The following is a 21233-nucleotide window of genomic DNA, read 5'->3' on the forward strand; positions in this document are numbered from 1 at the left end:
AAGAAAATGTAATACCTATTATTTTCAAATTCTTCCAAAAAATCAAAGCGGAGGCAATACTTCCCGACTCATTTTATGAGGCCAATATTAGTCTGATACCAAAACCTGGTAAGGATAACACACGAAAAAGAAAACTAGAGAGCAATATCTCTCATGAACACAGATGCAAAAATCCTAAATAAGATACTAAAGAACCAAATACGGCAACATATCGAAAAGATTATACACCACGACCAAGTGGGCTTCATCCCAGAGACACAGGGATGGTTCAACATAAGCAAGTTGATTAGTGTGATACGACACATAAACAGATTAAAAAATAAGAATCATGATCATATCAATAGATGCAGAAAAAGCCTTTGACAAAATATGGCATCCATTTATGATCAAAACACTTAACAAAATCATAAATTTGGGTATGCTGTATTTTCATTTTCATTCGTCTGTTAATTTTTGTTAATCTCAGGAATAAAATAGTATTTCTTTATTATTTTATTTTGTATTTATTTCCTTGATTATTCGTGAAGCTGAGCATCTTTTCATATACTTATTGGTTATTTGGGTTTTTTTGTTCTGTGACTTGCCTGTTCATATCCTCTGCTTGCATTTCTGTTAGATTTTGTCTTTACTTAGTGATTTGTAGAAGTTCTTTATGTACTTTGGGTATTAATTTTTCATTATACACATTGCAATTATCTTCTCCCAGATTGAAGTTTCACTTTCAACTTTATTTATAGTGTCCTTTTTCATGCATAACCACTTATTTAATGTAGTCAAGTCTATGAATTTTTAAAGAAATTCTTTCCTGATCCTATGATCATAAAATAGTATCCCATATTTATTCACTCAACAAATATTTGTGGAGCATCTATTAAGGGGCGTCTACCGCAGCCGCTGCTGCTTCTGCCACTTCCGCAGCCTCGGTCCCACTCAGCCGCTCAGGACGGGGCAGCCTCATGTCCTCGTACCGTCCTGCCATTGTGAATAATGCTGCTATGAACATGAGTGTGCAAATATCTTTTGGAATATGAATTTACAAGTCTTTGGGGTAAATGCCCAGTAGAGGGATTGTTGTTATTGAGTTGAATAATTTCTTTGTATATTTTGGATATTAGGCCCTTATTGGAGGCATTGCTTGCAAATATATTTTCCCAGTCAGATGGTTCTCTCTTTACCTTGTTGATGATTTCTTTTGCTGTGCAGAAGCTTTTTAGTTTGATGTAATCCCATTTATTTATTTTTGCTCTTACTTTCCTTGCCTTTGAGGTCAAATTCATAAAATCCTCTTTAAGCCCAAGGTCCTTGAGTTTAGTTCCTACGTTTTCTTCTATGCGTTTTATTGTTTCAGGTCTTATATTCAGGTCCTTAATCCATTTTGAGTTAATTTTGGTGTGTAGTGATAGACAACAGTCTCATTGCATTCTTTTGCAGGTGGCTTTTCATACGAACTTTCCTCTTATGACTGCTTTTGCTGTGTCCCAAAACTTTTGATATATTGTACTACCATTATCATTCGTTTCTATGAATCTCTTGATCTCTCTTTTTATTTCTTCTGTTACCCAGTTATTCTACAGTAGCATGTTGTTTAATCTTCATGTATTTGTGGTTTATCCTGATTTCTTTTTGCACTTGATCTCTAGTTTCAAAGCATTATGATCAGAGAATATGGTCAGTATGATTTCAACCCTCTTATATTTGTTGAGGCTATCTCTGTGTCCCCGTATGTGGTCGATTCTTGAGAATGTTCCATGTGCACTAGAGAAGAATGGATAAGCAGCTGTTTTGGGATGGAACACTTTGTAGATGTCAGTTATGTCCAGTTGGACTAATGTGTCATTTAAAGATGTTATTTCCTTATTGATTTTCTGTTTAGATGATCTGTCCATATGAGACAGTGGGGTATTTATGACCCCTACTATGATAATGTTTTGGTCTGTTTCTCCTTTTAGTTCTGTTAGTAATTACTTTATATATGTCAGGGGTCCCTGATTGGGAGCATAGATATTAATAAGTGTTATGTCTTCTTGGTGTATGATTCCCTTTATCATTATGAAGTGTCCCTCAGTATCTTTCTTTACCTTCTTTATTTTGAAGTCTATTTCATCTGATATTAGTACCACTACTCCCGCTTTTCTCTGAATACCATTTGCTTGAGATATCACGTTCCATCCTTCCACTTTGAGTCTATATTTGTCTTTGGAGCTGCGATGTGTCTCCTGGAGGCAGCATATGGTTGGGTTTTGTTTTTTGATCCATTCTCCAACTCTGTGCCTTTTTATTGGTGAATTCAGTCCATTTACATTTAGAGTGATTATTGAAATATGAGGTCTTCTTATAGCCATTTTATCTTTTACTTTCTGGTAGCTTGGTGTTTCCATCGCTTCCTTGTCCTGTGTTTGTTTTTTATTATTTTGGTTGGCTTTTGTGGGTTTTCCCTCTGGTCCTTCTTGTTTTATGTTACATATTTCAGTTCTGAATCTTTGGCGTGTGGTTACCATTACGAATGTGAAAAGGATAGTTATGTATACAAAGCCGTACATTTTCTTCTGCTCATGCTTCATCTCCATTCCCCTTTAAGAATTTGGATCTTTGAATGCCCCCTCTTTTCAGTCATTGTTGTCTCAATTTGTCTCTATGTATGTTGAATGTTCATTATTATCTTAATATAACAATTCTCTTATTGTTTAAGCTTATAATGCCCTGTTCTTAGTAAGGGTTGTACTCCTCTGCTTCTATTTGCCTGATAGTCACTTTACTCCTAATTATGTTTTTGTTTTTTGTCATTTTGTTTTCAGTGAACTGACCCCTTTCAGTATTTCCTGTAGTGCAGGCCTTGTAGTGGAGAATTCCCTCAGTTTTTGTATGTCTGGTAAAGTCTTAATTTCTCCTTCATATCTAAGGAGAGATCAGCTGGATACATTATTCTAGGCTGGTAGTTCCTTTCACTTTGTAGTTTAAATATTTGATTCCACTCCTTTCTGGCTTGTAAGGTTTGCGCTGAGAAGTCCAAGGATAATCTAATGGGTTTACCTTTATAAGTTACTATTTTTTTCTCCCTTGCTGCCTTGAGAATTCTATCTTTGTCGCTGATTTTTGATAACTTTAATACAATGTGTCTTTGTGAAGGCCTTTTTTGGTTGAGATAATTTGATGTTCTTTTGACTTCTTGAATTCCAAGCTCCAGCTCATTCCTTAGATTTGGGAAATTCTCATCTGCTATTTGTCCAAAGATGCTTTCTAGTCCCTGCTTCTTTTCTTTGCCTTTGATAATGCCCATTATTCTTATGTTTCCTCTCCTGATGCTATCAGCTAGTTCTTGAATTTCTCTTTCATTATTTGTCATTCTTCGGTTTCTCTCTTCTTCCTTCCGGTTTATGTCTAGATTTCTGTCTCTTGAAATCACTGATCCTTTCCTCCATTTGGTCGACTCTATTTCTCAGGCTTGCTATTTCATTTTTCAGCTCTTACAATGTATTTTTTTTCATCTCCAGAAGATCTATTGTGTTCTTTTTGAGGGTTTCAATCTCCTTACTCTGCTCATCTAGTTGTTTTTTTAATTCCTGAAATTGTTGATATGACTTGTTTTGGAACTCATTGAGTTTTTTCAGAAGCACTGTTAATGGTGGAAAATTTTCAAGTGAGCCAACTAGCTAAGTCAGCTACAGGGAAGAAATATCTTTAGATACCAGAAGTTGTCCTACTTGCTTGGGTGTGGTTTAGGAGGTGTATTGTATAAGATATGATATGGCCAATGTCTGCTTTTGCAATCCACTTGTTAACCAGCGTGTGGCCCTAGGTGATGTATTGTGCTAATGGCCAACTTCTGCTTCTGTAATCTGCTTGCTTGTTCTAGGCTTTATAACTGCCTCACTCTCAAACCCGGGGTCTGATCTCCTCTAACCCTGCATGGTAGAGAGTCAGTCCCTGGCAGGCTAATAAAGGCTCATAATTAATATCAATTGGCTCAGCTAATAAAGGCTCATAATTAATCTCAATTGGCTCTGTGGGTCTTAGAATCATTCGCGCCATAACAGTACCATCCTGGAGTCTCTGTCATTTAAGTTGCATATTTCTATGTCTGTAAGCTTATTTTCTGGAGATTTTTCTCTTTCTTTCTGAAATGGCTTGTCACCTTGGTTGTTCATGGTGTTTAATGGACTATTTCTCCTCCTGGGCATTAATGGAAATGTATGCTACTGTTTTTCCAGAAAGAAGGTGTATTATATAAAGGTCTCTCTTGAGCCTGTTGCAAAGAAGGGGCTTTTCTTTTGGTTTCTAATAGGTGGGGTCTAAGCCTCTTAGATCCCTGCTTTATATAAAGCCTTAATATGCCTTTTTAAAAATTTTTCTTGCAGACATTTAATCACGCTCGCTACCCTCTGTTTCAGTCCCTGTCAGTGTCAGAGACAATATGGGCAGTGTTTGCTCAGATTCTCCTGGGGCTCCGCAATGATCAGTCTCAGAGGGTATGGGGGCTGCGGCTCAGCCTTGCTTTTGCAATCAGGGCCGGTAAAAATCAACTGTTGTTTCTCTGTGTTCCCATCCTGCTTCTCTGTCTTCTGCCCTGATGACTGCACTCTTCCCCCCAGCACGGGTTGCTCACAGCAGTCCCAGGCAGGGCTGCTCAGGGAAGTTCCCGTGCCTTCATCGCCACCCCCGGCTTCCTCCTGTGGGGAGCTCCGGCTGCGAGAGGCAGCTGCTTCATTTCTCCAGTCCACCACCCGACACCTAGGGTTCTGACTTGTGGTGGCTCTTATGCGCAGATCCCACGCTCAGATGTGCAGCTGTGCAGGTTGATTGATTTGTTGCATTTTAGATGTCAGCTTATTGTTGTTTCTAAGAAAGATCTTGGGATGTCTCTCACTCTGCCATGTTTCCACTATCTTTGATTTGGTCACCAGTAGGATGAACAGAGCCTCTATCATCTACACCAATTTTTTTCCCACTCACGTGTCTCTGTTTATAAGTGAGGGGAACCTTTTGCAGAGGCCCCCAGTAGCCTTTCCACAAGTCTGCTTGTTCAAAATCAGGTCACGTACTGTTGAAACCAACTGGTGGCAAGAGGAATACCACCACTAGCCTTAGACCAATCAGGATTCACACTGCGGTGACATAGGAGGTTACTTTCCTGAGCACATGCCTGTGCTGAGAGTGAACTTGAACAGAATTAGGATTGTGTCAGCAAAGAAGTAGTGGATGTGGGGATTCTACTAAGGAAAAGGACAGAACCAGACTTTTCAGGCATTACTGGACACTGGCTTTAAACTGACACTAATTCCCAAACACCCAAAATGTCACTTGGTCTATCAGTTAGAATGCGGGCTTGTGAAGGTTAGGTGATCGATGGGGTTTTAGCTCAGATCTGGCTCACAGTTGGTGCAAGCTGTTCCTTGCGCCCCTCCTGTGGTTATTTCCCTAGTTCTGGAATGCATAATTGGAATAGATGCATTCGAGAACTGAAAGAATCCCCACATTGGATCCTGACCTGTGAAGTGAGGGCTGTCATGGTAGGAAAGGTCAAGTAGATGCCTTTAGAAATACCTCTAACTATAAACATAGTAAACCAAAAGCAATACCACATTCCTGGAGAGACTGAAGATTAGTGCCACTGGAAGGATGCACAGGTGATGGTTTTGCCACATCTCTATTTAACTTACCTATTATGCCTATGCAGAAAACAAATGGATTTTGGAGAATGACAGGAGATTATTGGAAGCTTAACAAGGTGGTGACTCCAATTGCAACTGCATTTCCAGATGTGGTTTTAATGCTTAAGCAAATGGACACATTCTCTGGCAACTGGTATGTAGCCATTGACCTGGCGAATACTTTTTTTCTTAATATCTCTTAGTGAAGACCCCCAGAAATAGTTTATGTTCACCTGTCAAGGCCAGTAATGTATTATTCCCTATTCTCCTTCAGGGGTATATTTCAGAATTCAATGCTCAGGAATCTTGATTTCCTCTCATCTCCACGAGGCATCATATTGATCCATTACATTAATGATAACATGCTGCTTGGACCTGATGGGCCGGCATGTGATATGACGCATAATGAGATCAATGTTTTTAAATTCCACATGTAAGTGAGATCATACAGTATTTGTCTTTTTCTATCTGGCTTATTTCACTTACTATAATGCCTTCAGGGTTCGTTGATCTTTTTTTTGCAATATAATTTATTTAATTTTAGTTTATATAATTTAACTTTAATAATGGTCTTGTTTAACAACTACCTCACAACATTTCTGACATATCAATAAATGAGCCTGGTGACCTGTGGCTGACTTGTAGGGACCTTAGAGCCCAACCTTCTCTTTCTGAAAAGGTGGGGAATCCAGGCCCAAACAGAAAGCAGACACTGGTACTCACAGTCATAGAAGGCATGGCCAGGCTTATGCTAGGGATTTCAACATATTATCTCATATAACTCTCCCAGCACGCTCAGAAAGTTGGGTTATTAAGAGATTCTTGTTATCATTATATAGAGGAGGAAACCGAGGCAGAATAACAGCAGGTTTCAAAGAACAGGAACTAAACCTACTATATCCTGGTTCAAATTCTGGCTCTGCACTTGGAAGAGGTGAGACCTTGGCCAAGTTCCCCACTACACTGGGCCTCAACTTCCTTGCATGAAACACAGTGCTGATTCTACATCCTTTCTGGATGCTGTTTGCCAGGACCTGGTCCAAGACTTGGTATAGGGTAGATGCTCTGTGGTCACTTCTTAATTATCATCAGAGAGGCTGAGCAACTTGTCCAAGGTATTGTACTTGTGAGTACAAAAAACGGAGGAGGATTTTCACTTGCCCAAAGTAGTTTAGTAAGGAATAGAGGGGTCACTCAAGTTGACAAGTCAGGGCACAGGAGATTTGCAGGTGAAAGGGGAATCAGAATGACCCTGTCATTTCACTATACTTTACAAGGTGACCAGGTGCCAAATGCCTCTCCCCGGGACTGGTTATATTCCCCAAAGCCTGGAATAGGAAATAGAGAAGTATGTGGCTTGTTCCTGCTCTGTCCCTAAAGGCCACTTCCTTGTAGAGTTCTTGCTGACAACATTCAGGGAATTCCATCTTGGCATCCCCACTGGGGATGGTGTCAGGAGGCAGAGGGATGGCCCTTCCCTAGCTCTCCTAGGATAGTCTGATGAGGAGGCAGGACCATAAGGCGTCAGCAGCTTGGCCCACTGGGAGGAGCTTGGCATGGCCGAGGCCCCCTCTATCTGGGCTCCAGGAACTGAGAAGCAAGGCCTTCAGGAGCCATGGCAGACCTGGCCGAGTGCAGACAGCTGCACATGGAGCGAAGGCAGACGTTTCTGCCTCCAACCTCTCAGAAACATAGGATTTTTCTGAAGACTATGTTACCTGGAATACCGGCTCCCTAGACTCAGGTGCCCACGGGGCTTCCTGTTCAGTCTCTTTCCCGTAAGAGCAAGTGACAGCCTCTCCGTGACTTATTTCTGTGGATACCCGAGGGGTGCGATGGTTGCTGGGCTTGCGGCTGTGCACAGGATCCAGGCATCTGTGGAGGCTAGAAGTCAGAAGTGGCCAGGTCATCCGGGTCTTTTCTGTGTCTATACCCCAGAATCCCTCCATCCCCCTTCCCTAATTCCCTAGTATTCTCTTCTTACTACTTCGTAGCTCTATCCCCTCCCATTCCTTCTTTCTTCCTAGACCTCTTTCTTTTTTATTCATTTATTTATTTAATGAATGTTTGTTAATGGTTCCTATGTGTCATGCCATGTTCTAGACTTCAGACACAGAGAAATGAATAAAAGAATTCCCTGAGTTTAAAGATCTCCATGAAAGGACAGTCATGGTTATCCTGGGACAAGCCTTTAAAAATGACAGGGCTTACTATGATCAGGACCCACTGCCTAGGTTCTCTAGAGACCTGAGATATTATAAATTAAGACAGAGAATGCTTGATAGACAGTGTCTTAGAAGACCCTTTTTTAAAAATAAATAATGTACCCCATCTCATGGAAATCAAATTCGACTCAGAGGGAGGCTGTTATAAAGATTTACCAAGCTCCAGAATGATAATTTCCAAGCCTCCTTCCATTAATTTCCTCTGCTTCCAGCACAATCCCACAGCTTTTTACATCCAAGTGATGGGAGCTGATGGAGGAAAACTTATCATGAGAAATAGTTTGTGGCTACTACATAAGCCTTTTCTTCTAGGAAGATTCTGATCATGTCTTGTCCAGTAGTCATACCTCCTAGACTATGGTATATAGTATTTCATGCAGATAGGGATGTTTGCATTCTTTACCTTTCCCACTTAGAGCCTGTTTGCTGGAAGCAGGCAAAGATAATGATTGAACATACAATGCAATATACATATGATATATAATTGAAACTTGAAACCTATATAATTATATTAATTTTATAGTATATATATGATATATAATTGAAACTTGAAACCTATATAATTATATTAACCTCAATAAATTAAAAATAAAAGAAGAGTTGGATCTGAAGCCAGACAGCCTCAGTTCCAATCCCAGGTCCACCACACCAACCATATAATTTGGAACTAATCACTTACTCACTCTGTGCCTTACCTTTTCATCCATAAAATAGAGGTAATAATACTTAACTGAGGATGAGATAAAGTTAGTGTGATGTTGCCTTGCACACAGAAATTGCTCATTAAATATTAGCTATTATTATTATTATTATTGAAATGGAGCTTATAAACTCACACATATATTCATACTTTATTACCAATATCCCAACTGAATTAGCTGGAACTAACAGAAGAGGAAAAAGTTTTCCTGAAAAGTAGATTTCAGGCTTTATATCAGAACCCTCTGGGATACTAGGATTATAACTTACCAGTAAGCACAGGCAGCTGTGAGAAATAGCGAAAGCATCTAATCAAGGTTTGGGAGTAGGAGATGGTGGTGATACCTGGAATTGAGTCATAACACGGGAATAAGGATTGGACATGCAACAGAGTATGTGTGGGCAGCAGGGATACAGCTGGTGGTACTCTTTCGTACTGAAGAGCTAGGCAAGGGCCTGAAGGTGTGACAGTGATAGAAACTGAGCCTATTTGTTTGGTGATTATGCTTGTATGGGTAGACATGGGATGGGAGAGAGAGTGGGTGCTGAGGCTGAAGAAGTCTGCAGGGGGCAGATCATTTAGAAAGGGCTCTGTGTATCTGTCTAGAGTGATGAGGCATTGGGAACTCTTAAAGGGTTTTAAGCAAGGAACAGACAGAAGCAGCATTGTATTTTCAACAACCACTTAAGGTAGTTCTTATGGATAAAGAATTGAGAGAAGAGACCAGAGGCCAGGAGACCAGGGAGGTATTGATGTATGAATGCAGATGAGAAATGATGGGCAAATGAAGGGGTGGCTCTGAGGGATATGTGTGTGGTCAATTGGTCAGGTGAGGCTGGTGGGGCAGACTTAGTGAAGACTGAGAATGGCTTGAAATGTCCTTTGAGTCTCTACTCTCACCAAAGGTAACCTCCATATGAACCTACCACAATGTTTTTATCCATTATGCTGTTGATTGAAACTTGTGTATTTCCTTATTCGAGGCTATTTTGACTAGTGTTTTGAACATTTTTGTGCATGTCTTTTCTTGAACATATGTGTGTATATATAAATATGTGGGGATTAGTTTAGGAAGAAAATTGCTGGGTAATATGGTATGCATATGTTCATTTTTAGGAGATACCACGAAACATTTTCCAGAGGGAATGTACAAATTTACTCTTCCATCAGCAGTATAAGGAAGTTCTGGTTACTCTAGCCAACATTAGGTGTGGTTTTTTTTTTCCATTTAACTCTTCTGGTGGGTGTGTAATGATGTTACATTAAGGTCTTAGTTTGCAATTCCTGGATGACTAATGATGTCGATCACCATTTCCTTGAGTAATGGCTCTTTATGTAGTCTTACTCTTGACTATCCTTTTGTTGTTAATGCATAGGAGTTTTTATTATAAATATAAACATTTAAATTCGTCATTTTATTGTAACATGTTTCAAGTTTTTTCTCTATGATTTGTTCTTTTTGTGTCTGGTTTCAGAAATCTCAGTGCACTGCAAGGTGATGTAGATATTTTTCTGTGTTTGTGTCTAAAATGTGTTGTTTTACCTTTAGCATTTAAGTCTACAACACATCTGAAATTGCTTTTTGTGTACCATGTGAGGTAGGATTCGAAGTTTGTTTCTGTGTGAATGTCCATATAATGCAGCAGAATTTATTAAAAAGACCATCCTTTCCTCTTTGCATTACAGGATCAACTCTGTCATAAATCTGGTGACTGTACGTTTATGGCTCGGTTCTGTACTTTATTCTGCTTGATCGATCTATTTGTTTGTTTTTCTGCCACTTTCATGCTCACTACATATTATGGCTTTATAGTAAGTCTTAATTTCTGGTAAGCTTTGTATTTTTTCTTCAAGATTCTTGCAGTTTTCCATATAAAGTTTATAACCAGGTCGTCAATTTGTGTAGGAAAGAAAAGACTATTGGGGTTTTGACTGGGATTGCTTTGAACCTTAAATCAAATTTCCATCTTTATAATGTTGAATTGTCCAACCTATGAACATGGCATATTCCGCTATTTACTTAGGTCTTTCTAATTTCTCTAAATCATGTTTTCCTGCACACATTTCATTAGATCTATTACTACATATTTGGTTTTTAAAAATCTTCTTACAAATTATTTTCTGGTTGCTAGTATAGATAAATCCATTGGATTTTTGTATGTTTGCATGTTAATTTCAGTTTGTCTTTGAGTTCTTTTAGATTTTCTACCTATGCAATTATGTGGTCTGCAGAAAATGACAATTATTTCTTCCTTTCCAATCCTTTGGTCTTTCATTTCTTTTCCTTGACTTATTTCACTAGCTAGGACCACCACTACAACAGTTATTGGAAATGGTTATGGTGAACATTTTGTTTCACTTCTAATGTTAAGGAGTAAGTTATCACTACTTCACCATTCAGTATGACATTTGCTGTGGGTTGCTTCTTTTATTGGAGATAATATTTATCACATTAAGAAGGAACCCTTCTATTCCTAGTTTGTGAAGGGGTTCATTTCTAGTCTTAACTGACTGTAGACATTTACCAAATGCTTTTTCTGTATCTATTGATTATATACTTTTTTCCTCCCTCCTTCCATTAACAAGATGAGTTACATCGTTAGTTTATCAAATGCCAAGTCAAACTTGAATTCTTGTACTAAACACAGTTCGATTGTTGATATATTTTCCTTTTAATGTTGCTGAATTCAATTGGCTAATATACTGTTCAGGAGTTTGCCACAATGCTCGTGAGAGGGGTTTGTTTCTAAGTTTTCCTGCTCGTAATGTCTTTGTTATTTTTTGATATTTAGTTCATGCAGGTCTCATAAAATGATTTGGGGAAAATTTAACTCTTTTTATGCCTTGGAAGAGTTTGTTATGATTGCTATTATTCTTCTCTTAAATGTGGAAAGAATCCACCAGTAAAGCTATCTAGGCCTGGAGTTTTCTTTCTAGGAAAGTTTTAAATAATAGATTTATTTTTTATTTTTTTGAAAGACAGTGCACTCTTTCGACTTTTGTTTTTTCTTGTGTCAGTTTTGGTAGTTTGTGTTTTTTAAGACATTTGTTCATTTCATTAATTGTCATGTGAGTTGGTATGAAAGTGTTTCTAATTTTTAAAATTTTCTTTTAAATGACTATAGGATCTGTAGTAATGTTCTTCTTTCATTCCTGATGTTGGTAATTTGTGCTTTATTTCTTTTTCTTTACCAATCTTTCTAAGGACTTATATATTAATTATTTCAAAGAATGAATTTTTGGCTTTGTTGATTTTTTTCCATTGTAAGTTGGATTATCATTTACTTGTTTTCTGCTCTTTACTATTTCATTCCTACAAGTTCTTTTTGGATTTGATTTGTAGCTTCTTGAGATGGAAGGTTAGCTAATTAATTTTTAGCCTATCTTCTATTCTAATACACACATTTAAATCATGAAGGAATGAAATAAATTCCCCAATAATCACTGATAAAATTTTATTTCCACCATCATTTAGTTCACTATATGCTAATTTTCATTTGAGTTTTTTTGGGTCCAATACATTATTTAGCAGTATATGTTAATTTAAAAGAGGTTGGGTACTTCCTTAGGATATACATTTAGAAATTGATTTCTAGCCAGTTTTATTATAATCTGAGAATATATGCTAAATTATTTTTATACTTTAGATTTTTGGGGGCTTAAATGTATAATGCAGCATACACTTAATTTTGAAAAATGTTTTATGAAGCTACAACATGTTTCCTGTTGAGTGGTATATTTTCTTCCATTCTTCCATACTAGTGTGTCTTTGTCTGTATATTAAGGTATGTTTCTTTTTCTTCCAAGCTTTACTGGAGACATAACAGGTATAAAATTGTGTAAGTTTAAGGCGATATATTTTTATGTTGCAAAATGATTAAGGTATGTTTCTTGCATACAATATGTAGGGGTTTTTTTAAGCAGTTTGAAAATGTGCCATTTATTAAAATATTTAGCAATTTGCATTTATAGTAATTATCTACATACTAAAGTTCATATTTACCATCTTTCCACTTATTTTCTATTTGACATACCTGTTTTCTGTTTGAAGTAACTTCCTGCTGCTATCACTACACAGTGCCCGGCTAGCACCCTCTATTGCCAAAGCCTCACATTGTGAATTGACAAGACTAAAGTTCATAGGATGAGGAGAGGCTTGCAGCACATTCAGACACATGGTCTCTAAGGCAGATGGGAACTTCATCTCTAAAGGTTTGGGGACTAGAACAGATATGGTGTAAATTGATGGTTGCTAAATACTTGAGTGACCAGCTCGTCCACTGAGCCATGTGGATAAAGACTGGGGAGATTGTATATGATCAGTTTAACGTTATTGTTTTAAGCCATTGTGTTAGATGCTTCATATATATTGAGTCTATTCTTTATGAAAACCATGAGAGATGAGTATTATTAGCCACATTTTACAGATGAGGAGACTGAGGCTCAGAGAGGTTAAGTAACTTGTTCAAGACAGCAAATGACTAGTAGGGTCAGAATTAAAATCCTAGCCTATCTGCCTCCAGGGCCGACATTCTTGCTAGACGACTGTATTTTACATGGTACTTAAATGAGAATGATTCTCTTACAGGCCCCACCATGTGGATGTCTCCAAGGCAGAACCAAAGCTGGGTTTCTGAATTTATCCTGCTTGGCTTCTCCAGTGACCCCTTGTCCAAAAGGATCCTCTTCATTGCCTTCCTTCTCCTCTACCTGAGCTCAATCCTGGGAAATGGGCTGATTGTCACCCTGATCTACCTGAACATGCATCTTCATACTCCCATGTACTTCTTCCTCTGTATCCTCTCCCTGTTGGACATGAGCTACATCACTACCACCATGCCCCAGATGTTGGTACATCTTCTTGCTCATTCTCAGACTATCTCCTTTGCTGGCTGTTGGCTACAGATGTATATGTTTGGTGCCCTGGGCTCGACTGAGTGCATTTTATTTGTAGTCATGGCTTATGACCGATACATAGCCATCTGTCACCCACTGCATTATACTGTCATCCTCAGCTGGGGCCTGTGTGCACGCCTGGCAGCTGGGGCCGGGGCCTGTGGTTTCTTCTTCTCTCTGATCCATACTTTCTTCACCATGAGGCTGCCATACTGTGGGCCCAACGTGGTCAACCACTACTTATGTGAAGGCCCCTCGGTACGAAGCTTGGCTTGCATGGATACCCATCTCATTGAGATGGTGGACCAGGTTATCAGTGTGCTCATAATTGTTGCCCCACTTTTTCTCATTTTTGCCTCTTACATCCGCATTGGCCAGGCCATTCTCAAGATCAAGTCCACACAAGGCCGCTGCAAGGCTTTCTCCACCTGTGCTTCCCACCTGACTGTGGTCACGCTCTTTTATACTCCCGCCACATACATCTACATGAGGCCCAACTCCAGCTCTTCCCCTGAGCAAAATAAACATATAACACTCTTTTACAATGTCTTCAACGTCCTGCTCAACCCTTTGGTCTATAGTCTGAGGAACAAGGACATCAAAGTGGCTTTTCTCAAAGCGATGGGGCAGGGTCGCATGTACTCATGAACTGGGAGCCAGGAGGTGTCTGGGGTAGAATGTCCAATGATGAAGAAAGGGATAACATCTATAGTGTACACAACCAACATTGTTCATTTGCACCAACATAGTGCTCAGTCAGAGGAACAAATGCAGCACATAAAACCAACATGGCTGTCTTGGTCAGCTTGCTCCACTGTGGTACAATAGATTACAGCAGCAAGAGTTCTTTTACTGTTCATGTTCCATGTCAGTGATAGGTGTCCTGTGTCCTTCTGCCATTGGATTCTTGGGTTCAACCTGAAGGAAGATTCCCTATCTGAATTATGCCATGCTTAGGACACAGGGAAAAGAATACTGGCTGACATACATGATGACTCTTTAATTCTGCTCAGACGTGACACACATCTCTTTGCTCACATCTTATGGCCAAAGCAAGTCACATGGTCAAGCCTAATGGTAAAAGGGGAGGAAGTATCTTTTATCCCCAGAGAAAAGTAATGCAAGTCACATGGCAATGGTTATGGATATATAATCCTTCTACAGCAAGAGCAGTAAATAATGAAGTTGATAATGTAATGTATCATAATGGCACTGGAACCAATAGAATACATGAAACCCACATGAAACATGGTAACTGTAAGATGTAGAACTGGAACACAGTAGAAGTATAAGGTGAAGTAGGCACTCAAAGTGGTACATGTAAACAGTAAATATCTGTATACAATACTGAAAATAAGCCAATGGTATATGGAAACAATGCAGCTCATGGACCTGATGTGGTGCATGGAACCAATACAGCTCAAGGAGCTAACACAGTGTACTCTGCATTGTGTTGTGGAAGGACACGGAAGCTAACATTAAGTGACCTGGGTTCTAGCCCACGCTTGACAACTTGTTTTGTGACTTTGGACAATTTACTTCCTTTATCTGGGTCTTACTTTATTCATCTATAAAATGAGCACTTTAAATTTAATGGTCTCTCTCTCTAAAATTCCATATCCTGGTAGGTGTAGTGCATGATATTGCAATAAACTTGTAAATCCTCTGTAAACCATTTGATGAATAAATAAACCACAGAAAAATAAGAGTTGCTCTTGACTTATTATTTCTTGAAATAATAAGTCACTGCTATATGTGCTGCCCATATGGTTTACATATGGGCAGCACATATAGCGATTTCAAGAAATCTAAATGACGTATGGAGCTCTCTAAGAATCCTGGCAGAGACCCTCAGAGTCAGCATAGACATGCAACTCTCTTCTAGGCTCCAGTGGACCTGGGTCTCTGAGATAAGTCAATTTAGTTTCAGCATTTCTTGTGCATACATTATGGCCCAGCCAGTAACAGGCCCCGTAAAACCAAGAGAGATATGCAGAGAAATTTACAGTCACGAAACTGTAATCCAGAATCCAGTGTTCTGTGGTGACCGACGACCTCACAGCAGTGAAGTTCCCTCAGTGGGTGTCAGATGCAGAAGACCAGGTTATAGCTCACCCCACTTCTACCAACGACTGCACACCTTAGCACTTTATAAGCCCTCTGGAGGTTGGAGTCTGGGAGAGGGGTTGGTAAAACCCAAGAAGATCAAATTATTTCTCCCACCAGTGGAATAATAGCATAAAGTAGAAATTAAGTTTAATTATTGAAAAACCAAGCTGCAAAATTCTGAGGAAATAAACAGAGTTAAATGATAGAGAAAAGTGGAAGAGGGAAATCTACTTATCGAGAGCTGACAGGTAGACCCTTGTGAGAGAAGAAGATTTAGCTGATGCCTGAGGATGAGACGGAATCACCCGTTCAAATAGCCAGGAGAAGGGCATTTCAGGAAAGGGGACAGCAGGCACAAAGACCCCACGTCAAAAGAGGATTCCATTGTCCATGGACCTGGAAGAAAGGTCATGTAGTAATAATAAGGGCCCCATAAGAAGAGCCCTATTAAAAAATTCACTCTCAGTTAGGTGAGAATGCTTGGGTTCTTCTTATGGGAGTGGAGCAGTTTTAGGGATGACAGACTCCACTGTGGGTGTGACTTGAGGTGACTGGGAAGCAGATGGGAGCAAAGGTCATTGGGGTTGAGAATGTCCGGGACTCACAGTCCCAGAGTGAGAATAAAGAATCACTCTTTTAGAGAGCTGCAGGGGATGTGGTGTTCTCAGGGAGAATTCCAGGTTAAGGATGTTTGGAGAAGTCACTGATTATGGTGCCAAAGTTGAATAAGAAGAACTAAGGAAAGAACTGGAGAATTCTATGCTTGTAATTTACATATGTTTATTGTACATAATCATTCTCTTATTTCTTATCACCATTTAAAAGATATTCAATACGTATTGGATGCTAACATTATATTGTTTTCAGGTAACAGACTATTCAGTGAGATTATGGTTGAATTTGAGGAGTAATTAATATAGTCTATGATCTCCTTCACTTATAAGGAGAGATGTATATTGTTAGGTAAAAATATTGAGTTTTGTTTCTTGTAAAGGAGTTTGAATGTACATAGAGGGACACATATGGAAGCTGATTAGCCGAAAGTCTGGACTGTAACAGTTACCATTTATTACCTCACGGTTCCAAATATAGCTTTCAATTTATACTATCTAATAAACAGCAAAATTCCCTGAAATATTTCTCTTTTAAAATAAGCATGATGCTAAACTTTCTTAGAAGGCCTGGAGGGACACTGCAGGAAGACTGAGTTTCCCTGCATTTTCCGGCCAGAGCCGCTTGCAACCCAGAAGGCACAATGACCTTGGAATCTCAGTCCGGTGCCCTCTCATCATGGAAATCTGAGCTCCACACTGCCTGATTCCCTCCAGAAGCCCTGATGTGTTCTACTCGCAGCCACCTTGTACACTTGCATCAAGCCTCTACCAGCATGCATACAGCACCTGTAGTCTACAGGGTCACAGAATGAGAAGTTATTCCATCTGCAAACACATGCACTATGGAGGCTTTCTGTCCCATTAGCACCCAGCATCTAACTGTATGTTCACATCACTGTTTGCTAATTGCCAGCTCCCTTACCTACACTCTAGAAGGTGGCCTATACTGCGCAACTCCAGAGGAACTCTGGCTTTGCCAAACCAGTGAAATCATCTGCCTTTCACGTGGAACACAATTCCTCCAATGAGTTCTGAATCCCTCCCAGGTCTGTCCTAGCTTGACTTCTATCCCTTGGCCCTCAGATACCACATAGTGTTTCCTTATGTCTTATAGTTACTCTCATCATAGTTAATATTTCTTTATATTAAATCTCCCCTGTTTAACTTATTGAGTAATTTCTATCTCCTTATTGGACAAAAACAGTTACAGTCTCTCTAACCCTTCAAAGTAAGTATTATTATCTCCATTTTACCAAAGAGAAAAACTGAGGCTCAGAAAACTCATGTTCAGGGTACTTTGGGAGTCATATCCTAAGCCCACAATTAGTAAATGAAGGGGCCGAGATTTCAACTCTGTTCTATCTATTCCATCTCTTGTTGCTACCACCCAAAATTTTCAACCATTGGGCTTCCATCTATGTCTTATGTTCCTTCCATAATGAGCGTAATCTCTTCTTCATAGAGGTTACTCTCTGAAATTATGTTTCCTAAAAATAAGGCATATTCCAAATCTTCCCTTTGTCCTCCATCTCCTACCATGGTATTACTAACTTGATGTAGTCTGGATACATGATCAACTCTTATAATGTTTCTACTACCCTTACCTTTGCCCTTGTGACTTGGGGACCTGGTGCATCCTGCTGATTTTTCTGTATGGCTCCTGCCAGCTCTCTCTCCCAATACCTCAGCATCTCTCCTAATCCCCCTTCCTTGTTACATTCCAAAGCTTGTTCAGCAAATGTCCTACAACCAGCTATGAAATGTGAAGTCAAATAAAATCCTTCCCCATACAAGTCATAATCATCACAATGCCGCCAATACCACAATCATCATTAATTCCTTATTGAGTTCACAGCACTTTACTGACATCTGGCTGCATTGAATCTGTGTCATCTCCGTCTGAACCATCACTTTTATTGAGTGCTCTTAGTTAATGAAGACTCAACAATTCTGATGCTAAAGAGGCTTAACATTAATCAGAAAGAGGCCTAATAGTTTGAATCAAATACAAGTTCTTTCTTGGCACTCTGTGTACAGTTGTGTCTCTTGATGTTTGAGGATAGCCCAGCTGCAGAAGCCATCAACAAGTACCAGACAGGTACCCACCTTCACATCTCCCCAAATAGGAGTCAATAATTTTTACCTGTCCATCAGGTTATAGGAGGGAATGGGGTGGAAACACTACAGAACATGTAGTTTTAGGTCTGGTTGTGGCCTTCTGTGCTCCCGTGGCCTCACTCAGAGACCCTCTCCCAGCCTGTTAACTTGAGGAAAGCCCTCTTCACATCTTTGTTTCTGACGCTATAGATGATGCTATAGGGGTTGAGAAAGGCAGAGATGACATTGTAGAACAGAGACAGTTTCTTGTCCCGCTCTCGGGAGACATCGGCCCCAGGGTTCATGTACATAAAGATGGCAGGTTCACAGAACATGGTTACCACGGTGATGTGGAAGGCACAGGTGGAGAAAGCCTTGAGTCGACCCAGGGTTGAAAGGATTCTTAAGATGGTGGCAAATATGCAAATATAAGAGGTCAGAATGAAGGAAAGGGATACCAGGAGAAAGATGAATCCCAGAATGAAATCAATTCAGTCATTGAGGAACGTGTCTGCACAGGCCAAATTTAGAACAGCAGGAATCTCACAGAAGAAGTGATTGATCTCACTGGGGCTACAGTAAGGCAGGCACATTGTGAAGACAATGTAGACTAGAGAATAGCTGACACCCCACAATCCACAAAAGATCACCATAGCTCCATATAGCCATGGGCTCATGATAACCTTGGACTTAAGTACGTGGCAGATAGTTAAATACCTATCATAGGCCATGACAGAGAACAGCCAGCCCTCAGTGATGCACAACACCAGAAAGTTGTACATCTGGGTCGCACATCCAATGTAGGAGATAGTTTCTTTTTGGCAGGCTAGATGCACCAAATTCTGGGCACAGTGGTGGTGACATAACTCATATCCAGCATGTAGAGGACTCTGAGGAAAAGGTACATGGGTGCGTGGAGGTCGGAGTCCAGGTGCATCAAGGTGACAATGAGCCCATTGTCTGCAAATATAGAGAGGGAGGGGAAGAGAAAGATGTTGAAGAGGATTACATTAACTTTTGAATCCCTGGAGAAACCCAGAAGGACCAACTCAAACACAGAGCTGTGGTTCTCCCAGAAAAAACAGTTCATTCTTCTTCAGCTGCAGAAAGAGAAATAGACCTGCTAGTGGCCAGCTTAGCCTCATATTCAAGGAACATGGTCATTCAATTGCAGGGAAGGCCAGTGGTTATTTGGATCCTACTTAGGAATAATATCAGTTCGGAGATGTAGGACTACTTGGGGTGAAGCTAAATTTGAGGAGGGGAGGGACACCTTCATGGAAATTTCTGTTTCTCAGCCCCAAATCTTTTTTCAAGACCTCTACGGTTTTATTTCACTCTGTCCATCAGCTCCTGCAAAACCATCTGCTTTCCCTCCCTTCAGGAGCTACCAACACATAGTGCATTGCTTGCGGGCTCTTTTCTCCTAGTCCTGGCTGAAGAATGAGACAATGAAGATTTGAAGCTCTCCTCCCTTTTATCTGGAGACAAGCAGTATACTCTCTTACTGTCACAGAGGAGTCAAATAAAAGGAAAATGTGCATCTCTCATGGTGCCCCTATGATTAGAATGTAACACTGGTGGGAACCTGGCTCTACTGGGGCACAGAGCAGGGGCCCTGATAGTGATTTTTACTCTTGGAGTCAGATCCTCACAGGCCTTACAAATTCTCAAGCTTCTCAAGACCTTATATATTTTCTAAACTTCCACGTTGTTATCTGCAACCTCACCTCCCCAAACAGAGAGAGCTGAGCCTTTGCTAAGTGGGATATTTTTATGACTGAGGGGCATAAATGCAAACCTCTGAACTTCGTGAAGGATCACCCTCAAAAGCTCTATAAATCCCCAAACTCACAAATAGTTCTGTGAAATAGAAACCCAGATCACCTCTCATTCTCTATTACACTACAAAGATATAATACTATCACCATCAAAAAATAGAGTGTATATGCCAACAACTGGAAAACAACAATATGAGCACAGTGTGAGGTGGATGCTGGGCAGTGTTCTAGATTTATTCATTAGCTAAATCAGGGGTCCTCAACCCCCAGAACACAGACTGGTACCAGTCCATGGCTGGGAGGAACCGGGCTGCACAGCAGAAGGTGAGCGTCAGGAGAGTGAGCACAGCTTCATCTGTATATGCAGCCGTTCCCGAGCGCTAGGATCACCGCCTCAACTGCACCTCAGATCATCAGGCATTACATTCTTTTTTAAAAATTTTATTTTATTATGAGTTTCGAGTATACAATACATTGGTTAGACAACTACATAGTTTATAAAATGATTCCTCTCTTTGCTCTTTCTCTGCTCTGGCCGTCTACCTAGCCATTACATTAATGCTAGCTGCATTTTCTATGTCGTGTTCCCCATCCCCTTGACCATTCATCAACTCCTAATGTACTTCTTTAATCCTTCACCCCTTTCTTCCAGCCCCCCACCTCCTTTTCCCTCTGGTCATCACCATATTGTTCTCTATATTTGTGAGTCTATTTTTGATTAGTTTGTTATTTTTGTTCTTTAGATTCCTCATATCAGCGAAATCATATGGTATTTACCTTTCTGTCTGCCTTATTTCACTCAGCATAACCTCTAGGTCCATCCATGTCGTTGCAAATGGTAAAATTTCATTTTCTTAATGGGTAATATTCCATTGTATATATGAACCATAACTTCTTTATCCAATCGTCTGTTGATGGGCATTTAGGTGGCTTCCACATCATTGCTGTTGTAATTTGTGCTGCCATGAACAATTTAGGGATGCATAGATCTTTACGAATTATTGTTTTGGTTTTCATTGGATAAATACCCAGAAGTGCAATTGCTGGGTCAAAAGGCATATCCATTTCTAATTGTTTGAGAAACCTCCAGACTGTTTTCCATAGTGGCTGTACCAATTTTCAGTCTCACCAACTGTGTATGAGACTTCCCTTTTCTCCGTATC

At 39.8% G+C, this 21233-nt stretch overlaps 2 protein-coding genes across 2 annotated transcripts; one reads left to right on the forward strand and one right to left on the reverse strand.

The window, feature by feature from the left end:
- The first annotated feature begins 13169 nt into the window (after nucleotides 1–13169).
- On the forward strand, nucleotides 13170–14117 carry LOC120586562 (olfactory receptor 2A12-like). Its single transcript, XM_039842927.1, has one exon. The coding sequence runs from the start codon at nucleotides 13170–13172 to the stop codon at nucleotides 14115–14117; it is 948 nt and encodes a 315-aa protein (XP_039698861.1).
- Nucleotides 14118–18426: 4309 nt separating this feature from the next.
- LOC120586563 (olfactory receptor 2A12-like) lies at nucleotides 18427–19407 on the reverse strand. Its single transcript, XM_039842928.1, is given in 2 exon segments — nucleotides 18427–19130; nucleotides 19133–19407. Coding segments are annotated over 2 exon segments (951 nt in total). The 5' UTR covers nucleotides 19380–19407.
- Nucleotides 19408–21233: the final 1826 nt, after the last annotated feature.

This window comes from Pteropus medius, unplaced genomic scaffold (assembly GCF_902729225.1).
Source record: "Pteropus medius unplaced genomic scaffold, Ma_sr-lr_union100, whole genome shotgun sequence".
In the NCBI taxonomy this organism is placed as follows: domain Eukaryota; kingdom Metazoa; phylum Chordata; class Mammalia; order Chiroptera; family Pteropodidae; genus Pteropus; species Pteropus medius.